Source organism: Anastrepha obliqua, chromosome 1, assembly GCF_027943255.1.
Source record: "Anastrepha obliqua isolate idAnaObli1 chromosome 1, idAnaObli1_1.0, whole genome shotgun sequence".
NCBI classification, from domain to species: Eukaryota; Metazoa; Arthropoda; class Insecta; order Diptera; family Tephritidae; genus Anastrepha; species Anastrepha obliqua.
Genome location: NC_072892.1, coordinates 4,159,406 through 4,184,464, shown reverse-complemented (window position 1 = coordinate 4,184,464; position 25,059 = coordinate 4,159,406). Strand labels below are relative to the sequence as shown.

The 25,059-nt window shown below is 36.2% G+C and overlaps 1 protein-coding gene across 1 annotated transcript in view; it reads right to left on the bottom strand.

The window, feature by feature from the left end:
* Positions 1-11,623: 11,623 nt before the first annotated feature.
* LOC129253021 (putative mediator of RNA polymerase II transcription subunit 26) overlaps positions 11,624-25,059 on the bottom strand; it is a 51,196-nt gene continuing 37,760 nt past the window's right edge. The window contains exons 2-7 of the mRNA XM_054891234.1: positions 17,902-17,995; positions 17,233-17,314; positions 15,917-17,062; positions 14,675-14,806; positions 14,094-14,171; positions 11,624-13,270 (exon numbers count right to left, since the gene is read on the bottom strand). Coding sequence (XP_054747209.1) covers positions 11,624-13,270; positions 14,094-14,171; positions 14,675-14,806; positions 15,917-17,062; positions 17,233-17,314; positions 17,902-17,995 — 3,179 coding nt within the window. The remainder of the gene's footprint in view (positions 13,271-14,093; positions 14,172-14,674; positions 14,807-15,916; positions 17,063-17,232; positions 17,315-17,901; positions 17,996-25,059) is intronic.

Here is a 25,059-nt window from a genome sequence, read left to right as displayed (position 1 = left end):
AAAGCTTCATATCTTAAAAAACACCCGTCACACGCATATGAAAAACATTGAACTGAAAAAAACTATTAGTGGGGAGAAAATGAAACTATTGGTAACCATCATATCTAAGTGTACTTATTATGTTGCTCCGGCTTATGACTCATTAAGGTCGCTCGTTGTCAAACCACGTTGGTAAGGTTGTTTTTCCCTTATTCTCATTTGGTCAGACAAGAATAAAGTATGCTATGTATGCTATGCAATTTGAATTTTCCAATCGATCTCTACTTTCTAACATACCTTTATATTCTACTACTTCTATTATTATTATTTATTGAAACAATAAGAATGCAAAAATGCATGCATAGGTCTATAAGACGCGCCGCTCTTAATTGGAGCATAGAGCGGAAATAGTATCTAGGCATAGTCCCTAATTTGACTCCAGGAACCAAATTACTCGCTTTCAGTCAGTGCGGACCGTCTTCAATCACGTTACCTTTGGGCGGCCACGACCTCTTTTCTCTTGTGGATTCCATTCAAAAGATAGTTTTGCTAAGTTCCTATTGTCTTTACGTAACATATCTTTAAATGATATTAATATTATTTAAGCTTCGAAAACATATTCCGCTGGTTCTTTTAATACACTGTGCAACATTTTTAGGGTTACTGCCCGGAAGCCGTGTGTTTCTAAGACAGAATCATTATATGCCAACAGTATGAAAATTTAATTTAATTTTTTTTAATATCATTTTATTTAAAAAATGTTGACATACCCCTTACAAAAATGTTGCAAACCTTTTATGAAAAAAGAACAAGAACCTCCACAAATAACATATATTTTGAATATAATAAAATTGAACGATTTACCTCCATTTTTTGTAACAAAATCGAATGCAACGTTTTGATAAAAAAGTAACCCTATGAATATGCGATAATTTGACAACCCTGGAGAAAATACTATTAGTTTGAAATTAGGAATAAAATTAATTAGATTCCAGAAAAGTATGTTAAAAAAATAGAGTAGAAGTTCTGGTAGTTTCAGCAGGCTGTAACTCGGTAACGGGTTGTTACGGCCAATTAAGTAAGCAAGCAGTTCTGTTCACTCTCGAATTATCGTATATAAATGACAATGAAAGAAGGCTTAAACAAATTTATTTAATTCTCTTAAGGAACACTGGTTTTATCCCATGTGGCGCCAGATCCTTTTTTTGAAGATGTATTGTACTTTCTAAAATAGTTTTAAGCAGAGTTGCTGTGTGCGCACGTATTTTAGTTAAAAATGCTTTGTTTGAGTTTGCAGATATGATTATAGATAATACAATATTAATACTATTTTTGAATGAGGAAGGGTAGAAAACTTTGCCTCTATAATATTTTTCCAAGATTTGTAATCCCCTCTTTTTCGCATTTGATGTAACCTTGTCCAAATTCTGGATTCTTATATTATAATTCCAGCTACTGTGTGTATTGTTGACTCAAAGAAAATATAACATAGAATCAAATTTCTCACAAAAAAAAAAAAGAAAAAACTAGCCATAGGTTTATAAATTAGTAAAATAAAAGGCTCTATTTCTTCTATTTCTTCGCAATTTTTTTGAAATTTTTATCCGACTACCAAAGTACGTGGTTATGCTGAAATTTGGTTTGTGAAACCAAGCTCAGCAAAGTAAATACATTGTGATCTGCCGCGTCTATGGGTTTGAAGCTCAAATAATATTTGCATAAAAAATGCTTACAGAAAAATTTCTTATACAATTTCGATTGTCTTCTCTTCAAGATATGACATTTGGTACATATTCGTTTACCCTCTCTATATTTCGTTATTCAATTTTAATGATTTTTGTAATAACTTTTAATATATACACATGCCCCACAAAGTCTGCGTTCACCCGAATAGCCTTCTTAAATTTATTAAAAACAAAATAGAATATTATGCTTAAATTGAAATCTTTGCAATTTATTTATTTACTACATTCCCAGCTTTATAGGGCAAAAAAAAAAGAGATTCCTCACTTCAGTTTTTAGATAACGGGAAAATACTTTCAGCACCATGTAAATGTGGCACCAAAAGTCTACGTTCAGCCGGTTTATTTTAATGATACCGTTAATTTTAAGATATTTTTCCTTGTTTATATTAATTTTTGATTGCGCATTACTTCGACTGAATGTTAACAAAGCTTTGTTGAACATTTTATTTATAACTGGAGATAATTAAAGAACATGGAATGAAAGGGAAAAGAAATAAGCGTTTCTGAGAGGAAAATAATTATAAAAATGTGGAAAGACGGAAAAAGTTTCCGAAATATTGGAAAATCTATTGGGAGAACGTATTCTTCTATTCAGCGAGTTGTAACAAATTTTCGGCAAACTGGAATTTTTACATCTAAGCCCAGGTCAGGGCGTCCGAAAAAATTATCGACCCGGGAAGAGCGTTCTATAATCAACTTGGTAAATGTTAACCCCCGGATAACATCCTCAAAATTAGTTGAAAACATAAATCAAACATTTAAAAAAAGTATTTGCGCTGAAACTGCCAGAAAAGTTCTACGTCAAGCTGGATACCATAGTAGAGTCGCCCGAAGAAAGCCTTTCATTTCTCTTGTGAACAGACGTAAACGCATTCAGTTTGCTAATGAGTACATAAATAAGCCTCCCGAGTTCTGGAAAAAAGTAATATTTTCAGACGAAAGTAAATTTTGTATATTCGGAATAAAAGACCGTCAAATTTTTTGGCGAACACCTGGAACTGTTCTTGAAAAGCAAAATCTTGTTGACACGGTTAAGCACGGAGGTGGCGGGGTTATGGTTTGGGGCTGCATGGCGGCAAATGGGGTGGGTCAGTTAGAATTTATTGATTCGACGATGGATAAATGGGGATACTTGAACATACTAAAACGGAATTTAAAGCAAAGTGCAGAAAATCTCGGCTTATCAAGAACATTTTGGTTTCAACAAGATAACGACTCGAAGCACACAGCTGAGATCGTTAAGCTTTGGCTCTTGTACAACGCCCCAAAACAGCTTAAAACACCGCCAGAGTCCCCAGATCTTAACCCCATGAAGCATCTGTGGGATCTATTGGAAAAAAGAATTCGTCAGCAAGTGATTACTAGTAAAGAGGTTTTGCGGAGTGTCATGCAGGCAGAATGGAGGAAGATAACAGCAGAGGAAACAGAGAAACTAGTAAGTTCAATGCCAAATACGCTGAGTGAAGTCCTGAAGCAACGTGGATATCCAACTAAATATTAGATTCAATTTTTGCATATAGCATATCATGTTTTGGTATTAACTTTAAGACTGAACGCAGACTAAAAACTGAACTGAACGTTATCTAAAAACTTATGTGAGGAATCTTGAAATTTATTTTTCTTTTTGAAACTTAAACATATAATAAACATATAAATATATACAAATTTATAAAAATTATAAAATCAGGTTGTGTGTTTCATTCACTAAAAAGTTATTGTAGGGTGAACGCAGACTTTGTGGGGCATGTGCATGTATTACCTCAACTGGTTTTGGCAATAGAAAAAATGCAACTCTGTAACAAACTCAGCTTAACCAACCCCAAACCAAACAAAACAGACACATTTCGTGCTTGCCAAACAAATTTTCGCGAGCCCAACCATAGCGAGTATTTCTGCCACAAAAAAGAACCATGATAAAGAACCATCTGGCGCACGTAAACTATAAGCAAAAAATTAGGCCTAAGAAGCATTTTCACTACCACTTATGGCGTCTTTCGTGCCGAGTTGTGGCTATCAAAATTGGGCACAATTTATTACAGAATTACTAAAAATTGTCAGTTACAACATTTCTGGTGACATGCACAATACATTAGATTTTCGAAGTGTTTTTGTTATGGTGGTACAAATATTCCCAACATATGCTTACACTATCAGCACAACTAATGGGTATGGGTATAAGTTTCTGTCCTTTTTTAGCCTTTTTAAATAATACCTCATATTATGTGAAGTATGTGCCATTGGATGCTACAACTTTACTCCATCTTTCAGGCAGCATACGGATTCCTCTGAAAAAATCGAGTTCTTTTGACTTGATCCATTCATTGAGCCAGTTTGGGATGATCTTGTAAGGAGTGAACCGCTCTCCAATAAGGGCTGACTGCATTGATCGGAACAGATGGTAATCCGAAGGTACAATGTCTGAGGAATACGGCGGGTGGGGCAAGATTTCCCAATTCAGTACCTCTAAATATTTCTGGACCGATTTAGCAAAGTGTGGATTTACGAGGGCGGAAACTTATTCCCATATCCGGTTTGACATATATAAAAGTAAGACGTGCACTTTGATAGGTATGTATTTTTGTATTTTTTCGGCTAAAACAACACTGCATTCATTTTTTGTCACCGTCTGCACCGGACTTGCCCCCCTGCAATTTAGTTTTGTCCCCAAAACAGAAAAGGTCCAAGAATAGACGAAGATTTGTTACAACTGAAGTTCAAAGCCATGCAAGAAAGCGCATGTGGAAAGCGCTGGAGGGAATTCAAAAAGAGCCCGACAGTTACTTTGAAGGGAATCAAATAATTTAAATAAATTTATAATACTCATAAATAAATAAATATTTTTCGAGAAAAATAAAAACTTATAATAGTTTCACATTTAACTAGATTATCTACTTCTTCGAGCTTAACTCCCAATCCGTAATTAAAAAGCGGGATTATCCATAAAAAATTTCACTCCCGACATTCGAAAGATTAATTCGATAAAATAATCTCAAATTATAACGATACTTTTTCCAGAACAATCCTATATGTTCTGTGTCAGGGAAAGAAAAGCAATTTGAAGCTCTAATTCGTATACAATTTTTGTTAGATATTATTAATTACTCATTCATATTACAGAAAAAAAGAGTGTGCCCATAATCGCTTTGGCCTGCTATTGCTTATTATAAAATGTAATATCGAATTTCGCATGCGTATTGCTGCTATCATTTTTTGCAGCTGCAGTAGGCATCCTCCACGCATTTCTTCCAACTGTCTATTACTAGCAGAAAATTGCATATTTAGGTTAACTTTTGCTTCTCTTTGCCTTTCATATCATTAATGACAATTAAACAAACCAAAAACACTAAAATATTCCACCAAATCAATTTCTATGAAGAAAAAACTTTCAAAACAACCTTGACATCTGATTGTCAAATTTGCAGCTAATCTGCCATATCCGAACAGGTAGTTTATTTTTCGTGGATTTATTGCTAATTACTGCATATGGGAACGCACTTTTAGCTTATTTTCAAATAAATCTCGTACATGTATGAATGCTCGGAGTGGCAACACTTTCCACAGGCTTATGCTCTCCCATGCACTCGCGCGTTCTCAGGCACAGTGCCTCCCTTATATTAATTTCTCTATTACTTTTTGTGCCATTTTTTTACGTTTACTTTTGTTGTTGGTGTTGGTGTTACTTATTACTGTTGTGTTAATTTTGTTTACTGCCAAAGTAGCCGGGGTTGTTTAGCTCAGCAGCGCAGCAAAAGTAAAAGAAGAAGACCAACAGCAAAAGTAGGGACATCGACAGCGCTAGCGTGCGGGGGTTGAGTTTTTGCCTATTTTAGAGTCTCTTTCGGTGTCACCCTCTGTCCCATACTATGTGCATATCCGTTACGCACTGCTAAATTGTATTGACGCCACAATACACCACTCCCGTTGTAGTTTTTGCCGCGCGTACGAGCCTAAAACCTTTCCTGTGTTCTTTTAACCCCCTAACTGCCTAGCAGTCGTTTTTGCTGCTTTGCTGTTGTAGTGTACACTTTGTCACTTCTTTTTTCACTATTTTCGTTACTTTCTTGTTTTAATGTAATGTTTCGAGTAGTTTTGTGCTTCGAAGACCCGCGGTTTTACAACATTTACTGGAGTTGGATTTCATCTGATGTTTGCGCTGCCGCTCCCTAAATGCTTCCCTCAAGCCACACCACTAACAAAATCAGGCAACAACTCACACTCGCGCGCACATCATACTTAGCACCTTCTTTCTGTATCCCTGTGGCGATATACTTACAAGACATTTTGTATGGATGTACTTACGTACACGCATACATACACTAACTACGTATATATGTATGTTAGCTTGAATGCTGGCATCCAGGATAGCACCAGCGCAGCCCTACCTACCAAGGCGTTGTGTACTTTTGAGCGCGTTCACTAATGCGTTCTTGTAGAAGCAGCTGCCAAGTATTCCCGTGTTGATGTATGTATGCATGCATACATACAAGTATGTGTGAACACAGTTGCTGCCCTTTTGAATTTCTATTTGGATACACCTTCGCCTTTCCAATTGCTTATCCACAATTTGCGGCGGTGCTTCGACTTTATTTGATTTGTTTGAAATTTTCCATTGATTGTCTCTGAGTTTTTCCCATTTTACAGCTTGTTTTTGAGTTTTTCTTAAAATGAGTTCGGAAAAGCGTTCTTTAGCGGGGCAGCATTTCACAATTTCTCTATATGAAAATTACAAAAAATATTCCATTGGCCCGGCACCAGATTTTTATATACACATTTTTTTGCTAATGCAGATCGGGCGACCCTTGCTTGACTCTTTGCTGTTATTAATTTTATCTCGAACTTGTAAACTATGTTTAATTTTTTTCTAATTAACACTACATTTATATGCACTATTTGAATTATTTTTTTCTTTTGTAAAATTCGTAACTTATTTATTAACCGGTTTTTTCACGACTGCTTCGATTTCTTCGCCTTTTTTCTTTGCTCTCCGCTCTCTATGTACGTGTATGTTTAGTTTTTTACTACGACTGCTCGTTTAATTTTTTTTGGACGGGGACTTCATCGTCGTTTCATTGCTGTTGTCTTGATTGTCGTCTTCACCTTCGGGTACTCGTATCTTTCGTTCATTATTATAGTTTTGGTTTGTATACAAAATGCTCGAAATGACAAAACGAAACGCGCAACACCGAAATGCAATGCAACTGCCAGTCTGGCAGTCAGTCAGGCAGCGAACTTGGCACTTTAGTGGTTACAAAATTTCCCATATAGCCAGCCGTTCAATTGCCCGCCAAATGCGCATGCCCTGCCTGAGTGTCGCTTATATGGTGAGTTTTCTTGCTGTTATCCTGCTGTTGACCCGTCGATTGCGCGTGTGTGGGCACCCACACAATGGGAGTGTGCAAACACACCCTATTGAGACGCGCTCGTAGCCCGCTAGAATTTCTTCGTGTATCGTATGATACACATCCTCTGCTATACATAGACGTGTATGCATGCGTACCTCTATATAGATGTGTGTGTATCGTTCATGTTTGATTGGCTGTGTGGTGAAAGTAATATTTCGTTGGGTTTTCCAAATGGTTGAGATCTTAGATAAAGGCAATAAGTTGGTGGCTATCGACAGAGGGCACTATTATATAATACGTTTCTGCTACATTTTTAGAAGTTCTCCATTGTTTTTTTTTTTTTTTTTCAAATAAAACAAAAAAATTCGGGCTAGGACTTTGAATGTATGCATTTGGTATCGGTTTTCTGGTTAAACATTTGGAGTCGCATCAACCAGTTTTTGAAACAACTGAGGTTGGACTTCCATAAATTTAAGTTTGGCAATGCAAATCGTTCTTATTATGACTTAAACAAGATGTGGTAAAAAAATAAAACTCACTTTATTTATTTAATATTATTTTATTTTATATAATATATATTATATTAATATCGTTTGCGTTGTGCTGCCGCCTCTAAGTATGCAGCAAGTTACGCTTTTTTTATCATTTCATTTACCGAGCAGATCGCTGCATCACTGAAACGGTAAATTAAAAGCTTACACTGCATAAATAGTACAAGGTGGCGCAATCCAATTTTTTATTTGATAACTTATATATATACATATATATATATACATATGTATTACCGCATACACATACTATTTGTGGCGTCCGTCTTGATGTTGCTCCACAAATGGAGGCACCTACAGTTTCAAGCCGACTCCGAACGGCACCTATTTTTGATTAGCAGCTTTTTCATGGCAGAAATACACTCGGAGGTTTGCCATTGCCTGGTCTTTCATCGAGATTTGAACCTACGTTCTCTCTGAATTCCGAATGGTAGTCACGCACCAAACCATTCGGCTCCGGCGGCCGCAGATTTTTAAATTTTGAGTGATGGAAATCTACTACAAGGTGGCCCTTGTAATCGCCCTAGAAGAAATTTTATAATTTTTTCATAAGGTCTTATGTCAATCAATTATGAAAATAAGGTGTCAATTGACACTTGGTGAGCGAATAAAGGTCAACATAAAGATTTTCATCACTCAAAATCAGGTTGTCGGTTTTCAGGTTTTCAGGTTTTTACATTTCCATCACCTGAAGTTTCATCTGTATTTAGTAAAAAGTGATTCAAAAACAAAAGGGATGATTAATTTTTCGCGTCCTTGTATTAGATTTCTATCACTCAAAATCATGTTTTTGGTATTTAGTTAAAAAGTTATTCAAAAACTATTAATTTTGCGCCACCTTGTACACGCATGTACTAATGAGTCGCATGAAGAAGCTCTTCCCAATAAGTGCGACGTTTTCCAAAGTACAAGGCTGAATAAAATGATCAAAAGGTGTGCATTAACAAAGCTTACGAGTTATGAAGCGCAACTAAGTAAATCTATAAACGTGCACAGCCAGAAGCCCAGGTAATACTCCCTCATTTCTTGTTTCTCCTACTCGTTCTTAGTTAAACAATATCTTTTTGCTGTCGGTTGAAAAAAAGCCAATTGTATTAAAATTCCGCCTTTTGGAAGTTACTCAACATCTCGACACTCAATTGTTCATTTTATAACAACTGTCAAATTCGATTGAATGCGATGACAATATTTTAAGTGCAAATGGCTGTCCCCATGTTGTGTTGTCGTCATTTTGAAAATATCATCAAATAACGTACTGGACGTTGGGCTCCCGCTCTTGTTTGTTTGAAACCATTGTTTGATTTATGCGATGAAGAGCAGAGAACGACGCCGAGGTTCTCCTTTTCGCGAATAAGTACGCCGAGAGTGGATGTTTTTTGCAGAGAAGGGAAATGCATACTTTTGAAAATTAAAATCTTCGAAGATGCTGCCAATGCGAGCGTCACAAAAAATACCAATTGCTTCACAAATGTTGGCCTAAATTCAAAACTAGATAAACTGAAATTCGAGTTGCTCCCACATCTACCGTATTCGCCAGATTTGCCTCTCAGGGACTACTGACTGTACGAAGACCTAAAAAATGCTTTCCGGTAAGAAATTTCGCTCGACTGAAGAGGTTATCGCTGAAACTGAGACCTATTTTGAAGCAAAAACAAATCGTTCCACAAAAGTGGTATTGAAATGTTAGGTCGGTGCTGGAATGATTGCGTTGTTCTTTATGGACAATTAGGCCTGGGACTTTCAGCTCAAGTGTTAGTGTCGAGACGCCTAATTATGCAAATTTAATATAAAAAATGTAGTTCGTACATACATATGTAGTTGTACTTAAAATCTTCTTGTCACTTAATATACAATAACTTATTTTCATGAAATAAAACAATTTTTGTATTTATTTTTGTAAAGAATTTTCCATTTTATCAAAATTAACTTATGTACGATTGCTTTATTGAACAATTTTTGTTTTAACAAAGTTTTGCATTTTCAGTAATGCAAAAAGAAAAAAATGTAATAATTGTACAATATGTATGTCTGTATGTATGTATGTACGTTTGTTTATAAACTTTATACACCAAATTTTTGTACGAGCAAATAAATAAGTTCAATGCAATGTGTTAAATACATTAACTGGAAATAACTGGAAATATGAATGCAAAGTTGTATTTATGTATTCTCTTCTGTATGCATGTATGTATAATATGTATATATTAAGTCAATAAATAAGTATGAAAAATTATGGAGTCACAGGCGCTAGCGATAAGGCGAATTCCACACACACACACTCGTGACTTTAAAATCGACTGACTTTTTCAACACTGCCCTCCTCGCTTTGAGAGCCACCGTAGTTTTAGAAGCACTGTGGTGGATTATAAATAGTTACCGTAGGTTGTGAAGCGATTCTGTGTTATTTTTGCTGCCAATTCTCAATGTGGTGAATTTTCTTAGCTCATTAAAACGGCGGCGGTTTAACTGTACTTACAAGTTGTTATTGCATTTATAAATAATAGAGAATTATAAGTATTTTTAATTAAATATAAAATAGTTGCATGTGCGCTTCCTTTAAAATAATGACATCTACCATTTTAGTGTAAGCAAAATTTATCTTACTTGAATTTGTTTTTGCGATTAGAAACTTAAAATTTATATTGATTTTTTATTTTTTATTTATGTATATGTATATGTATATGTAAAATTAGTGAATGAAAGATTGAGAAAAGTGATATTCAAATATTTTTGTTTTTTGAAAAAATGTAGAAAAAAATTTAATTTTTTGTTTGTTTCAAAAGTGCGTAAAACAATAGCTATTGCAGAAAAGTATAAAAAATTGAAATTATAATAATTTGCAGTTATTTCGAAAAATAATTTTAAATATTTTTGTTGCGATGGTATACATATATAATATTTTTTTTTATGTTTTACTTAATTTTTGTGCCAACTTTCCGGCTTCAGCATTGCCTTACGCTCCCCGCACTAGTAATTTTTTGCACTTAGAATTTATAATAAATTAATAATAAAAATAATTTTTAAAACGTTTGCTTTGTTGAGGATTTTATAGGCTTGTTTTGCTTTAGTTTTTCTACAATTATAAAATTTTTGTTTTTTATTTTATATATAATATTATATTTATTTCCCTTTAGTATTAAACAATAAAAATATTTTAATAACTTTTAAAAGGAAAGTAAAATAGAGCTGGCAAGTTAAGCTGCAGCAATCATTTAAAATATTTATTTAAAATTTGTTTTTATTTATATATATTTTTTTAGTTCATTCTGAAGGCTTGTAGATCAGGTAAAATTATGCAAACATACTTTGAATTTAACCATATGCGAATTTTGTTTAATTTTATCAAATAGTTTTTATATTTTTGTCTGCAAATTTTTAGCGCAGAACAAATATTTTTTGCAAAGTCATTCACTTCATACTGCCAAATTACGATAAAATTCATTTAGTTTTAAAATTTTATTTCGCTTGTGCCATAAAAGGTAAGCTTTGATTTTTTTCCAATCCCCTTAAACACCTTTCCTCCATCGCTACTCTGAATTGTTTATTTAATTTTTTCCTAATAAATTTTCTGCTTCGTCTACTTCTACTTCTTCTTCCTCTTCCTCTTGCTTTTCTTAAATCTAATTTTTATTTTGTATTTTAACTTAAGCTATTTAAGGTGTTTTTTTCTACTAGATTAATGGAGAAAATAAAAATATGTACGTTTGTATGCATAAAAGTAAAAATAAATAATTATGAATTAACAAAAATTATAAAAAATAAAACAAATGCACTTCAACATATCAATTAATCCAACGCTTAGGCGGCGTTTTGTCCCACAAAGCAGAAAAAAAAGAAAATGTTTTCAGCAAATTTGAAAAAATGATCCTTTCCACTGCTTCAACATTTTTTGCGGCCACAAATTGCTAATTGCCTTGCCAATTTATTAATCTTCTTTGTCCTCGTTGTGCCTATTAATACCCTCATTACCCACCCCTCAATGCGCCTTACGTCTAAATGCGCTCAATTGTCAATCGCCCGCATTTTTTATCTCACTTAAGCTTCGACAATTTTCATGTTCTCGTTCTCGCTCCTCATCTAATTTCTCCATTTTGAAAACTTTACTCTTTAGTCCGCACAAAATTTCAGCTGTCGCTATATTTTTAACGGTATCATTGTCGGCAATGCCTGTTACTAATCCCAAACCCCCCAAATGTGTATTACTCAGATCGAGCTCCGTGTGGTTGTTGTTGTTGTCGCTCTTTGGATGCTCCATATTACGTGTGATCGCTTGTATGAGCGCCGCATTCTTATTTAAGTTTGCCGTGTCCTTGCTATTGTTGTTATTTGAATCTCTCTCAATTTCATCATTATTGTAATCAGCGTGATATTGGCTGTGATCTCGTTCCCGTTCCCGTTCGCGTTCCCGGTCTATTGTACGTTCTCTTTCACGTTCACGCTCACATTCATGCTCTCTCTCTCGTTCCAATGTACGTTCGAGTTCTCGTTCACGCTCTCGCTCTAATTCATCTTCATCGGAGGTGCTCGTGCTGCTTCGGCCACCAATACTGCAAGCGCTGCTGCTCGCTCCACTGCTGAGACCACTGCCTGTATTGTTTCCCATATTGTAGCTCAAATCCGGTTGCTCCACTTTGATATTGATCAACGGCACTAGCGGTGTAATGGCGACAGTAGGCGCCGACTCCTTAGCATGCATATCCGTGTCGGCTGCGGTTTTCTGTCCATTGTTGGCTCCACTGATGTTGGTACTATTTTGCACGAGATTCAATGCTTCCGTTGCTTCCTCTTCCATCCGCGTGGGTTCTTTGTGGGCATGTGACTCCTTATCATTATTTGTTTTATCATTGTTATTGTGCTTCGATGTGGTTGTAGTCGCGACGACGATGGCAGCAGCAGATGCAGATGCAGCTGCTGCTGCTGCGGCTGTATCATTCTGATGTTTTTCCATGAGTCGTATTTTGTAGTTATTGCTGCTGCTGTTGCTCACAGTGCTCACCGAGACGACTGAAGTTAGACCCAAGGATTCCGGTGCTGTTGCTGTGTCCTCCACCAGCGTGACTTCCGAATTGCTATTCGCATCGGGTTCATTGCCATAACATTCAATCTCCTTTCGGCGCTTCTCATTCATTTCCTCATTGTAATGCATCAGTATCTTTCGTTTCGCCAGGTATTTGTGTGGCTTCCTTGACGTGTCCAAAATCTTTTTGCTGTTTGCTTGCAAAATGGCGAAATTATCCGGCTTGCGGGTCACCGCGGTCGACTCCGGCAATGAATTGCCCAAGTGATTGTAGTTATTGATACTGCTATTATTATTATTGTTACGACTGAGATTCTTCATAAATGTTTCGGCGAAGCTGGTTTTGGTTTTGATGTGATCACGAAAGCTGCCAAAACCGGGCGAGGGTGAGAGTGGTCCGCCGGTACCATTCATGCTATGTTCAAGTGCCGCCTGAGCGGCTGACTGCGGTGGGGGTGGTGCTGGTGGCTGTTGGAGCAGTTGTTGTGGTTGTAATGGAGATTGTCCATAAGGGTGACCGGTTATGTTAACGCTATGTGTGGCGCGATCGAAATGGCATTGGGTGCCGGAGCCGGTTGGCGTTGCCGAGGAGTCCCCATCATGTGGAGAGCCATTATCCTTATCGTCGTTCATGTTTTTCTAATTAAAAGTGTAAGAAAAAGAGGTATTGGTTAAAGAAGTAGTATTTTTTATTAATTGAGTCATGATAGAGGAAGCTTTAGATGACTAAAGAATCCTATTGTTAAACATACTGGCAAATTCTAAAGTTAAGAGCTTTCGAAACTAAATGGTTGGTAATTAATATATTTGCTCCTCATAACGAGGGTACCTATAATAGGTTTTGCTTGCTATTCGTTGGTAAGTTCAAAGGGATGCAATCCCTTTTTCACATTTTCGTAAGAGATTGGGATCATTGTGCAGCTCACAATTTCCGGGCTTCACCCACGCATCCCCTGGGTAGCTTCCCAACACCCGTTTGTGGGCGAGCTAATGTGAGAAGGCGAAACCGTCTTCTGGTTATGTACTGGGTTTGGAACTCACCGCCTTTCCCAATAAAAAAGAAAGCAATACCATAGCTCCCTACTCTGATGACGACTACGGTGTGTGCAAGCAGGGAATTTTTGGTCCCACAGCCGAAAAATTCGGAACCTCTTAAGACAAAGCCTTCCAAGGCCAGTAAAAAAATATTTTTTATATAAAATATTTATAAAATATATTAGTTTTTAAACCTATCTTTCCAACAATAGTAGTAGAGTCTATAAAGCTGGGATTTAAAAATATCAAAAATATATATTGACGGCTCACAACAACCCAGTTTTTACGGTCGCTTCTATTCAAAAATACTATGAAAAAACACACCTGCAATACCCCGCAGTTATGCTATGCCATATCTTCTCTTGGTCGCTATTGAAATCGGTATATTTAGATATGTAAATAAAATATATTTTCAACATCAACTTACCTCTGTATGTAGTCCCTTGATTTTCATTGCTTCGGCTACTTTTAGGAAAACTGGTAGGTCCTCATATTTAACATTCACCTGGAAAAACAATAACCAGATACATACAACTGTGTTCAAAATAATAGGCGCGCGACGAGTTACTAAGTTTTAACTTTTTTTCTCTTTGTATTTAATTTTTTTTATGTTTTAATAAAAGCACAGTGCATTCTGCAATAAAATCCATATAACTCAATGAGCCAAACTTTGTACAAAATTCATAAAAGCTTAACTTATTAAAAAAAACTCAAAATTTTTAACATTTTGTTCAGAATTTTTAGCCCATTCAAAATCCAAGTTTCAAGTTCTGGCTATGGTGTTGCGCATTTTCTTTCATATAAAAGACTTCCAAGCAAGTGCTTTATATGGAAGAAAAGTCTCAATATTGAAGGAAACAAATTTTCCGAACCAATTTTTGAGCGACTCCAATCTTAACTTTTATTCCATTTTATTCTGCATTTTATTCTGCAAACTGCAAATTTTTAAGTTTTCTAACGATTCGGCTTCAAAAAGTTGAAAATGTTGATAACAATCAAATAACTTACCTGCCCACTGTACATGAAATCCAGTAGACCAGCCATGTGCGGTGCTTCTACATCGGCCATTAAAAGTATAGGGTGGCTTGATGGGTTCTCCAGGAATATTTGTTGAAAGTATGGACTACAAACCGAGAGTACCTGAGGAGATGAAAGAGGGATAACAAATTATAAGTTGAAGCGTATAAAGAATATACAAAAAAATTTGTTTATAGAACAAGGAATGGATGGAAAAACCGAAAGAGATATAAAGACAGAGACTATAGTATAAAAGAAATGTAAAGATTTTAAAGAAAAAAATAGGAAAAAAATAATAATAAAAAATACTAAAATTTTTATAATAAAGGGTTTTCCAATAGCAGGTGTTATTTATCGCTATCGAGAGATTATTAACGATTTTTCATGGCCGGGATTGGATGGTATTGATCTGGGGAAACGTTTATTTTCAACAAGACGGCGTGCCACACAAACAACGAAACCATTGATCTTTTACGGGAAAAGTTTCCGGGCCGTGTTATTTCTCAAAGAGGTGATCACATTTGGCCATCGAGATCATGTGATTTAACACCTTATGACTTTTTTCTTTGGAAAAGAGGGAAAGAGAAGGTCTACGCCAACAGCCCAGGGTCGATTCAAGACCTCAAAGATGGGATTCGCGAGGCAATCGAGGACATAGAGCAGCCACTTTGCATTTCGGTTATGGAAAATTTCATGAAAAGGATATTGTCCTGTAAGCGTGGTCGTGGTGGTCATATGCCTGATGTTATTTTCCACTATTAACGGCATACCTTCCTCTTTATAATGAAATAAACATCCGATCATTTATATTAAAAAATAGAATTTTTCTTTTAATATCAAAATAACACCTCTTATTAAAAATTCCTTTACATAAGGAATGCCTAAGTAGAAAACAAGTTTCTGTTAGTGCCATTCCAGCCAGGGAAAAGGCCGACCAAAACTAATTTTCTAAGTAAACAGTTGCTTTTGAGATCCACTCTATGTTAAAAAAACAAACCAAAAATGATGTTCGTCGAACAAATGATAATCGTCCAAAAAATCGCTTCGTGCTTTCAATAATACTATAAGTGCTAAATAAACAAAGGAGACTACAGAGTAAGAAATGCTAAGAAAAATTTTAAATTTAATCCGTGAATCAAACAGCTACTTGGTATACAAAAAATTCTTTTAAATAAAAATTTACAGGACCTTCGTCTTTCCACCAAGGAATGCTACGTTCATTTGTATGCTTACGAGTTTGTGTGCTTTGAATATTTTCCCACCGGCAGCAATCGTCACATCCACCATCTTTTCGTCCTTCTGTAGCGTGTGGAAGCCGCGACACATATTGCCATGGAAATTGTTCCACGACAGCAGGTACTGATCGATTGTGTTGGGATCTGCATAGGGCTGTTGTTGCTGCTGTGGGTGGTGTGGATTGTGCTGCTGCTGTTGTTGTTGCAAGTGCAATTGTTGTTGGGTAGCCTGATGCTGGGCCGTTTGGATATGTATTTGCTGGGCAGTGGTGGGCGGTGTGGGTGGCGGTGGCAGTGCAATGGATGGCGACAATTGCTGTGGCTGCTGCTGTTGTTGTTGTTGATGTTGTTGTTGCAACTGTTGCTGACGTTGTTGCTGCTGATGATGGAGGTGATGCTGCTGTTGCTGCTGCTGCTGCTGCTGTTGTTGTTGATGTTGGTGCAGCAAATGTTGATGTTGCTGTTGCAAGGCATGTTGCAGCCCTGGTGGTGGTGTTGGTTGTTGTGGCAAGCGATGTACTGCATGTGGTGATGGTGGTGGCGGCAATTGTTGTTGCCCAGCCGCAGCATGTAGATAACGTTGTTGTTGCTGTTGCGCTTGCTGTTCACGCTCACGTTCACGCTCGCGTTCGCGTTGTGCCTGCTGCTGTGCCTGTTGTTGGGCTTGTTGCTGCTGTTGGCGCGCATGCTGTTTGATCTTGAGTATGTTTTCCTGCTGCTCTTGCTCGTGTTGGCGCATGAGCTCGTCCTTGATTTTGTACTGTTGCATGCTCAGATCATCGACGCTCTTCGAAAGCTTCAACGTGTCGTTACTGTTGAATTTGCTGTTCTGCAGCATCGGTTTGATGTCGTATTTGTAATCACCAATACTGCCACCACCCAGCGCATACTTCTTCTCGGCGCGCTCTTTCTGACGGCGTATCAGCTCGTCAATGTCCATGTAAGCGCCCGAAGTGGCTGCCTCAATGGCGGACACAATAATGGGATCCTCTTCGAAGACGCTGTCGTCGATGGTCTCGCGCAGCGTTTTGGTAGAGGAAAATAGACGCAACGAAGGATCATTGACCTGATCGCTGAAATAGACGTCCATGAGTGTGAAGAAAGGCCATTCGCGACGCTTTGGCTCCTCGGACATCTTGATGGCCTGTACGAAATAGGGTTCGTGAAATGGAGAAGATAGAGAAAGAGAGATCGGGTGGTTGGTTTTGAGAGTGATGAGAAGCATATGATGAGCGGCAATGGAAAAACGACATGCGTAACGTATTAGTATGGGTGATCCAGCAAAGTTATCTGCTAATTGGAGCTAGTACTTACCTTGTATTCCTGCAGCAGGTTGTTCCATTTTTTTATGATCTTCGAAAGCGGCAGCGGAACATTCAATTTGCGCTCGACAACCCTACAAATTGTTGGGGTGGGAATAAAAGCGGAAGTGTATTAGATGGACAACGTTGATTGGCAGAGTTATTGGAGAGAGAGGAAGTGGAATGCATGAAAATGGCCATGGCGGAGAAAAAGAGAAAGGATGAAAGATAAAGTAAAAAGGGGATCAGAGAGAAAGAAAGAAAGAATGAATGTAGGATGGATAAAATTCGGCTTGATTCCGTTTACAAAAAAATATATAAAATTTTAGATACTAAAAACTGGTGATAATAATAATAATTTTAATTTTTTTTTGTTTTGAATAAACGTTAATTAACTTTCAATAAATTGTACTTTTCAAAACTTACAATTTTTTCATAATTTTAATGTTATTTATTAATAGAAGAATATTATAATCAATAGAAGTTTTTATATATTTTACAGTTAATATAGTAAAGGTCAACTTAGAAAAATTTATAAAAGTTAAAGAATTACAATTTTTTTTTAAAAAGCAAAAGTAAAAGTAAAGCAAAAAAATTCTAAATTGGGATAATAATTTTTTGTGAAATTATGAAATATACTTTTTTTTAATTTGTATCTGCTTATTTGTTATAGTTTACTTACGCCCATGCATATTTAGAGGCATTACGTTTGCCTGTGAATAACGGCGAGAGTTCCGCACGTAATCTGATCAATGTTTTGACTTTTTCTGCTTCCCCTGCAAAGAAATATAAGAGTGAGCAGTTAGAAATACGGTAATTAATATGAAAGTGAAAGCTACAAAGGAAAATTAAATAATAAGAGCGATTTCATATAAGTAAATGTATGTAAAAGTATACGACGTGCGACCATTTCGAGATCTGCTTGTAGTGAGGCTTTCAAGTGAACTTACATAATAATATATGTATGTATGAACTAGCGTACTTGTGAGTTTATGAATTTTTCTACTTTTGCAATCATGAACTTACTTATGTATTTATGAACTTAAGTGCTTATGTATTGCTACCTTATGTATTTAGGAGCTTATGAACTTTTGTGCTTATGCTCTTACAAAATTACGTATATATTTAAGAACTTATTTACTTTTGTATTGTACATATGTACTTATGTTCATGTGAACTTACATACTTATATATGAACTTAAGTACTAGTGAAAGTATGTACTTTTGTACTTATGCTCTTATGAATTTATGAATTTTGTGTTTATGCACTTATGAGCTTGTGTACTCATGTACTTATGAATTACATATAGATTTATGCGCTTATGAACTTATGTACTTCTGCACTTATGTCCTTATGTTTGTACTTATATTCATATGCACGTTTGCTTATGTACTTCGGAACTATGAACTTATATTCTTATGAACCTACCTATGTAAATATGGGTTTATGTACTTATAAACATAAGCACTTATGAACGTATGTACTTCTGTACTTATGATCTTACATGTAAATTTCATGAACTTTGTATTTATGCACTTAGGTACTGAGGTGCTTATGTCCTTATGTGTTTTTGTACTTATTTTCTTATGAACTTACATGTATATGTATTTATGAATTTATATAGTTACGAACTTAAGTACTTATGAACTTATGCTCTTTTGAACTTAAGTATTATGTTCTATTCTTGGCTTGTGGCCCTCTGAAACCTTGGGCCAGCAAAATTTAATGAAAACTCCTTTACCAATTTTTCAATTCCTCGGATAGTATATTTTGCCAATGCACGACGAAGTATCTCTATAATCAAGTAAAGAGCCAGCTCATTCACGTCACAGTAACCACGTGACTATTGGCAGTTATGACTTTAAAGCAGAATAAGATTTCCCTTGGGATTGCCAACAAAAGCGACTTTGGGTACCCCGTAGCCATCAGAGCCGTAAAGATTAAGAATCCAGCGACCTTGCTGGCTTGGTCATAACAACCTAGAAAGTATTCAGTGCGTTGAATGGTGGTGGTGGCGGAGGAAGTAAAAATTCTGCCATGAACTGGAAAGGCCGAGTGGAGAAGTTGGAGCCTTGCTCTTCTAATTTCACTCGTTAGCACGAGAAACAAATAACGACTGGCGCGTTCTCGCCGGACATGTCTAAACGCTTGCTGATTACAGCAGCACTAAAGAAAAGGAGAAGAAATCATGACTGCTGCTACAACAACAACAGCAACAATATGACTATATTCACATCCATCGTTAAAGGATAAGTATTTTAATGATTGGGTTTTAGAGTGAGAATCTATCTTATCTTCTGTACGGATTTACTACCTTTGCCTCTCTCTTATTCCCACTTTCGAGTGACACAACTAAGAAGTATTGTATAAGGAGCTTCTGGAGAGGTGGTTTCGTGGAAACTTCCTTTGGCAAATTATTAAAATACTAAATAAAAGAATTTTAATCGATTGGATGTATGCAAATATTTTCTTCGAAGCATTTAACCGCACACATCAGTATGTTTGAGTTCATATATATGAGTATGTATGCGTGTATTTGATGAGTCCAAAAGAAGGCCTTTAACAAACGTTGCATGTAAATATGTATGTGCGTGGAAACTTCCATTCCGTACCCAACCGATAATCCCAAAGAAAGTGACAGTTATTTGGCGGAACTTAAACAACCACACACTCACATACAAACACACACTCACGCAGAGGCCACAAATGCGTTATTGTCGTAATGAATCTTCTTCTTACCGAAATGCCTTTAACTCATTTGCGCTTCTATTTTATCAAATTTCAGTTATAACTACAACAACAAACTGTGCTTATACACAACTCAAACATTACATGCACATACATGCATACTCGCACATACATATAAACATAAAAACCGTGCTTATACGAGTACCGTTTACTCGTGTGTCCACATTCAATTTGACTTGAACTTAAAAGTCGATTTGCGTTGTTGATTGGACTGGTCTGTTGTAATCACCGAAAACTATTCAACGTTGAAGAATTCATTAGCAGATTTCACTTTCGCTTATGACGTTGGAAATTTTTTCTGTGCTCAACACACAAATACATACGTATGTACATATATGCACTTTGAATGTGCTTGTGTGTATGTGTAAGTGAACTTCTTGCTTGCTCGGTGCTGCTTTTCCTCATACTTGTATATATTAAGTAAGCTTACTAGTATGCCATGTATGTATGTGTGCGTGTGAAGAAATGCTCATGTATGAGTAGAAGCCACTCGTCACATATGCACATATGGAAGTCTTGAAGTGCTTTCTGTTAGTTAGTTTTTGGAATTTCTGAATTTCTTTCACACAAACTACATACGGATTCAACTGCGCATATATGCATGTTTGTGTATGTGTGTGTATATATGAAGTGTGATGCCATTGCTTTTGTGCTTGTTTGCAATCACGTTACTCACACATACACACATACATGGAAAAGTTTGTGTATAAATGTATACCAGTTAATGCATGCATGTATGTGTGCGAGTGTGTGAAACTTTCAGTAGAAGCTTGACACTTGTATTTTGACTCTGTATTGCCAAGGAATTTTAAATTACAAATCGAATTCATTTTGCAATACCGGATCTTTACAAAAACACAAAGCAAGTTAAGTTTATTTTTTGAAAAATAGTTAGCAAGCAAATTAGACACAAAGAAATTGAAGTCAATTATAACAAAATAAATAAGTAAAAAAAAATAAAGTACAAAATAAATACTCGCAAACAAAAATTCAAGTATGAAGCGTAAAATAAGAAAATGAATGGAATTAAAAAAGTAGTAGAAATGTAGTAGACAGCAGTAAGCAGTAGACAAGTGCACTAGTAAGTTTGGATAGTCGCTAGCTAGACAAATAATAAATGCTAAACAGGTAGAAAGCGTTAAATGAACGAGCGAACAAAATTACACAGAAATGAACTGAACTAAAATGAACTGCGGTGAGTGTCGCTGCGTCGCTGCGCTGCACTGAAGCCTTTGTAGTGATGCTCCAAAGTGTTGCAATGCGCATGGAATATTTTCTTTGCAATATTATATTATAATTCATTTATATTTATGCATGTTTGTGCAGTTGTAAATTTATGTGTGTATGTGTGCCTGCATATTGGTTACTTGCTTAGCATATCGTTTATCAGTAACTGCGGATCATTGTACGCTTAAGATATTTTATGCTGTTGTCGTTATCGAGATATTTTACATTTTGATGCGGTAAGCGAAGAGTTTAGAAAGCAAAAACATAATTAAAAAGGCAAAAAAACTTCAAATGGAAAACTTTTACACAAATACACTTGTGCTCATATAATTCCAGTCTAAATTTCAAGCTTAATTTTTTCATTGTACAACGAAAACCTTATAAATCAAAGTTCCAAAGAACAAAACTCAGAAATATTTAACAAATAAAAAAAATGTATCTGAATTTTCAACTGTTAAGCAAAGCCTCTTTAACTGGTCACTGGCTATTTGGCAGGCATTCCTCGAGACTAGGAGTTTTCTCCCATGAATATTGCAGAAGTTGCAGATATGAGGAAGAGGAAGAAACTGTTGAGCAATTCCTTTGCAATTGTCCAGCTCTAGCTAAAATCCGAGCAGGTTGTCTAGGTAAATACTTTTTTACTTTCGTGCAGAGCTGTCTGGCGTGGGGTTGGGATCAATACTACGTTTCATAAGAGAAAAAAAATGGTTCCACGAAGGAAGGTAAATGAGGTTCCCGTGTAGTACAGTGGTATCACAAAGGGTCTGTAGGTCTAAGTGAGTTGGTCGTGCAGACCGACTACAATCATAACCTAACCTCACCTAAGCATGGCCTCTAGAAATGTTCTGAGTAGGCCCCGTTTTTAATGCTAAACTACTTTGGGCAAAGAATAATACAAGCTGGCGCAAGAATAATTATCAAGTTTTGTTTTTGAATAACTTTTTTACTAAATGAAAAAAAATTGACCTTTATTTTGACGTTTACGCGCTGAATTAAAGATAGTTACGGTTCGTGACAAATATCGGGATCCCGAAATTTTCGGGATTGTTTTTGAAAATTTCGCTTATATGAAAGGTGAGCGTGGTTATTGAAAACTTTCGTCCGTGTTTAGTATCAAACTACCCTGCACAAAGAGTAATACTAATTGGCACAAAATTAATCATCCCATTTTGCTTGTGAATCATTTTTTTCCTACATAAAAACAAAAAATGATTTTGAATGATGAAAATCTTGAATTTGGCCCTTAAGCTCTCCGTTGAAATTAAGAAAGTTGTGGTTCAGGGTGAATATCGGGTTTCCGAGATTTTCAGGATTTCAATTTGCGGGATCACGAAATTCCGGGATCAACCTTTACACTCAAAACACTGTCAAAAAGTGTCACTGTCATTGACAAAACGTGTAATCTTTTTGTGCGAGCCTAATATTTTCTGAGGTCCCACGTCTCTCAAAAGCGTACGACAGGGGGTGTTCCACAGTCTACCTCAGCGCGCGATTCAACATAGAATGCTTTATTTTTTAGAGTAAGCTAATATTTGAAAAAAAAATGTTGGTTCAATTTTCAGGGACTATGCTGATTTTTACGATTCTAGTTCCGTCATGTAGAGCGATGTTCTACAAAATCGTGCAACACAAAAAACAGGTATAAAATCCTAAATACTCAAAACAGCAAAGCAGATAGGGCTTATGTGCTATATCTTATAGTCAGTATTTTTCAACCTCCTTCAGGGTAACACAAATGCAATTTACGCCCATTTTAATTGACTTCAACGACACGTGGTTACTTGCATATAATTTTTTTCCTTTTAATTGTCACGCGCAGACGATGTAAAGCAAAAGCACAACAGTAATGGCAATGCCGACTATATTAACATTAATAACCGCAAGTACTTAGTGAACGCAAGACCCGTAAAGCAACTCAAAAGTTTCACTTTCTTTTCAGCGCAGGCAGTTTTGCGATTGGTGTTGATTTAGTTGTTATTTTTGTTACAATACTTAGAAGATTCGCATATCTTCAAGAACACATCTACATCACACACCTATACGTATGCATTATATAATATTTATAATATGTACATTGTGTAAAATAAGTACCCGGAATTTATAATTTAAACTCTCCCGGGAATACCTGACACTTCAAATTTGGTTTTTTCATGTTGGTACACATGTCCTTGAATGCACAAGCCTTATTAGAACGGGATCTATTACTTAGTGTGTTTTATTCTGCAGTCAAAGTGAGTTGATCTTTTGTTTACTTGGCGAATTTTACTCAATTTTTTGCAAAAAGAGCATCGGAAGGAGGTCTCTGAAGACATGGTTTCCCGAGCTAATACGGACCCTATGTTCATGAAACGCATAATAACTGGTGATGAGACATGGGTCTACGAGTACGATATGCAAACCAGTCAGCAATCGTCTGAATGGCGCTTCGAGAACGAGCCGTATCCAAAAAAACCACGCCAAAGCCGGTCAAAAGTGAAGGTTATGCTCACGGTTTTCTTTGATTACCAAGGCGTGGTGCACTCTGAGTTCCTTCCAGAGGGCCAAACGGTTAATAAGGAATATTATTTATCCGTTTTAAGGCGTTTACGTGAAGCCATTCGCCGTAAACGGCCCGAATTGTGGAAGGACAATTCGTGGATTCTGCACGACGACAACGCGCCATCGCACCGAGCCTTGATTGTACGCGAATACAAGACCAAAAACTTAATAAATACTATCGAACAGCCACCGTATTCGCCAGATCTCGCACCCTGTGACTTTTTTCTCTTCCCAAAACTAAAATTTCCACTTCGGGGAAGGCGTTTTGAGTCGATTGAAGACATTAAAAAAAATTCGCTAAAGGAGCTGAAGGCCATCCCGGCGCCGGCCTACCAGCGGGCCGTGGATGACTGGGTTGTTCGTTGGAATATTTGTATCGGCTCAAAAGGAGCCTATTTTGAAGGTGATCCAACAAATAATGATGAATAATATGAAAAAATGTGTGTTTTTTTTAAATTCCGGGTACTTATTTTACACAATGTAAACTGCTTTGGAATTTTTCTTGAACTACTGCTGACGTGTTGGGTGTTCTCTTCCATTAAAAAAAAAATTGGAGCAGGCGTTAAATGACGAAAATGCATAAGACCGTGTCCGAAAAAATTCTCAAAAATCAATGTGATTTTTGATCTACTTGAAAGTTGTACTTTATTATACCAAAATTCAATGATCTATAAAATTGTGTACCAGAAATGTTTTTAAAAAATCTGAGTAGAAAGTTTGAAATTTTGATGAAAATTTTACGAATATTTGCAAATTATATACAAATGTCGAAGCTTTGCTTTATATGATGGTTGTTGTAGTATGAACTATATTTTTATACAAAAATAACAGAAATTACAAAATAAATAAATAGTGAAAACTTATCAATGCGTGATGCACACTTTTTTTTTACGCTGACTGTATAATTCCGAAAAAAAGATTTTTTATTCAAAATTAAAAATTTTGTTTGCTTACACAATTTTTTAACAAACATTGTTTTTTTATTTCCTTGGCAATAACTGGTATACAAAAAAATTAATGTAACTTTACAAAACTTTGTTCGCCAAAAATGGTCTACTTTCATGCATTTATGATGAAATCTAATAGTTCAAATCTTTTCTTCTGAGTATGCAATCAATTTATTGATAAACTCCCCAGAATGGCCATTCCGTGTTGAATTTTAATTGAGTATTGCACCCAAGACCTATTTGGACTTGATCGACAATGCAAATAAGCAAAGTTGTCAAATATGGAATGAATTTAACCACGAAACTTTGTATGAGACGGAGCTACACCCAATTAAGTGCAGCGGACACATCCCATAAGCGGAGATTTTTATCAGTACGA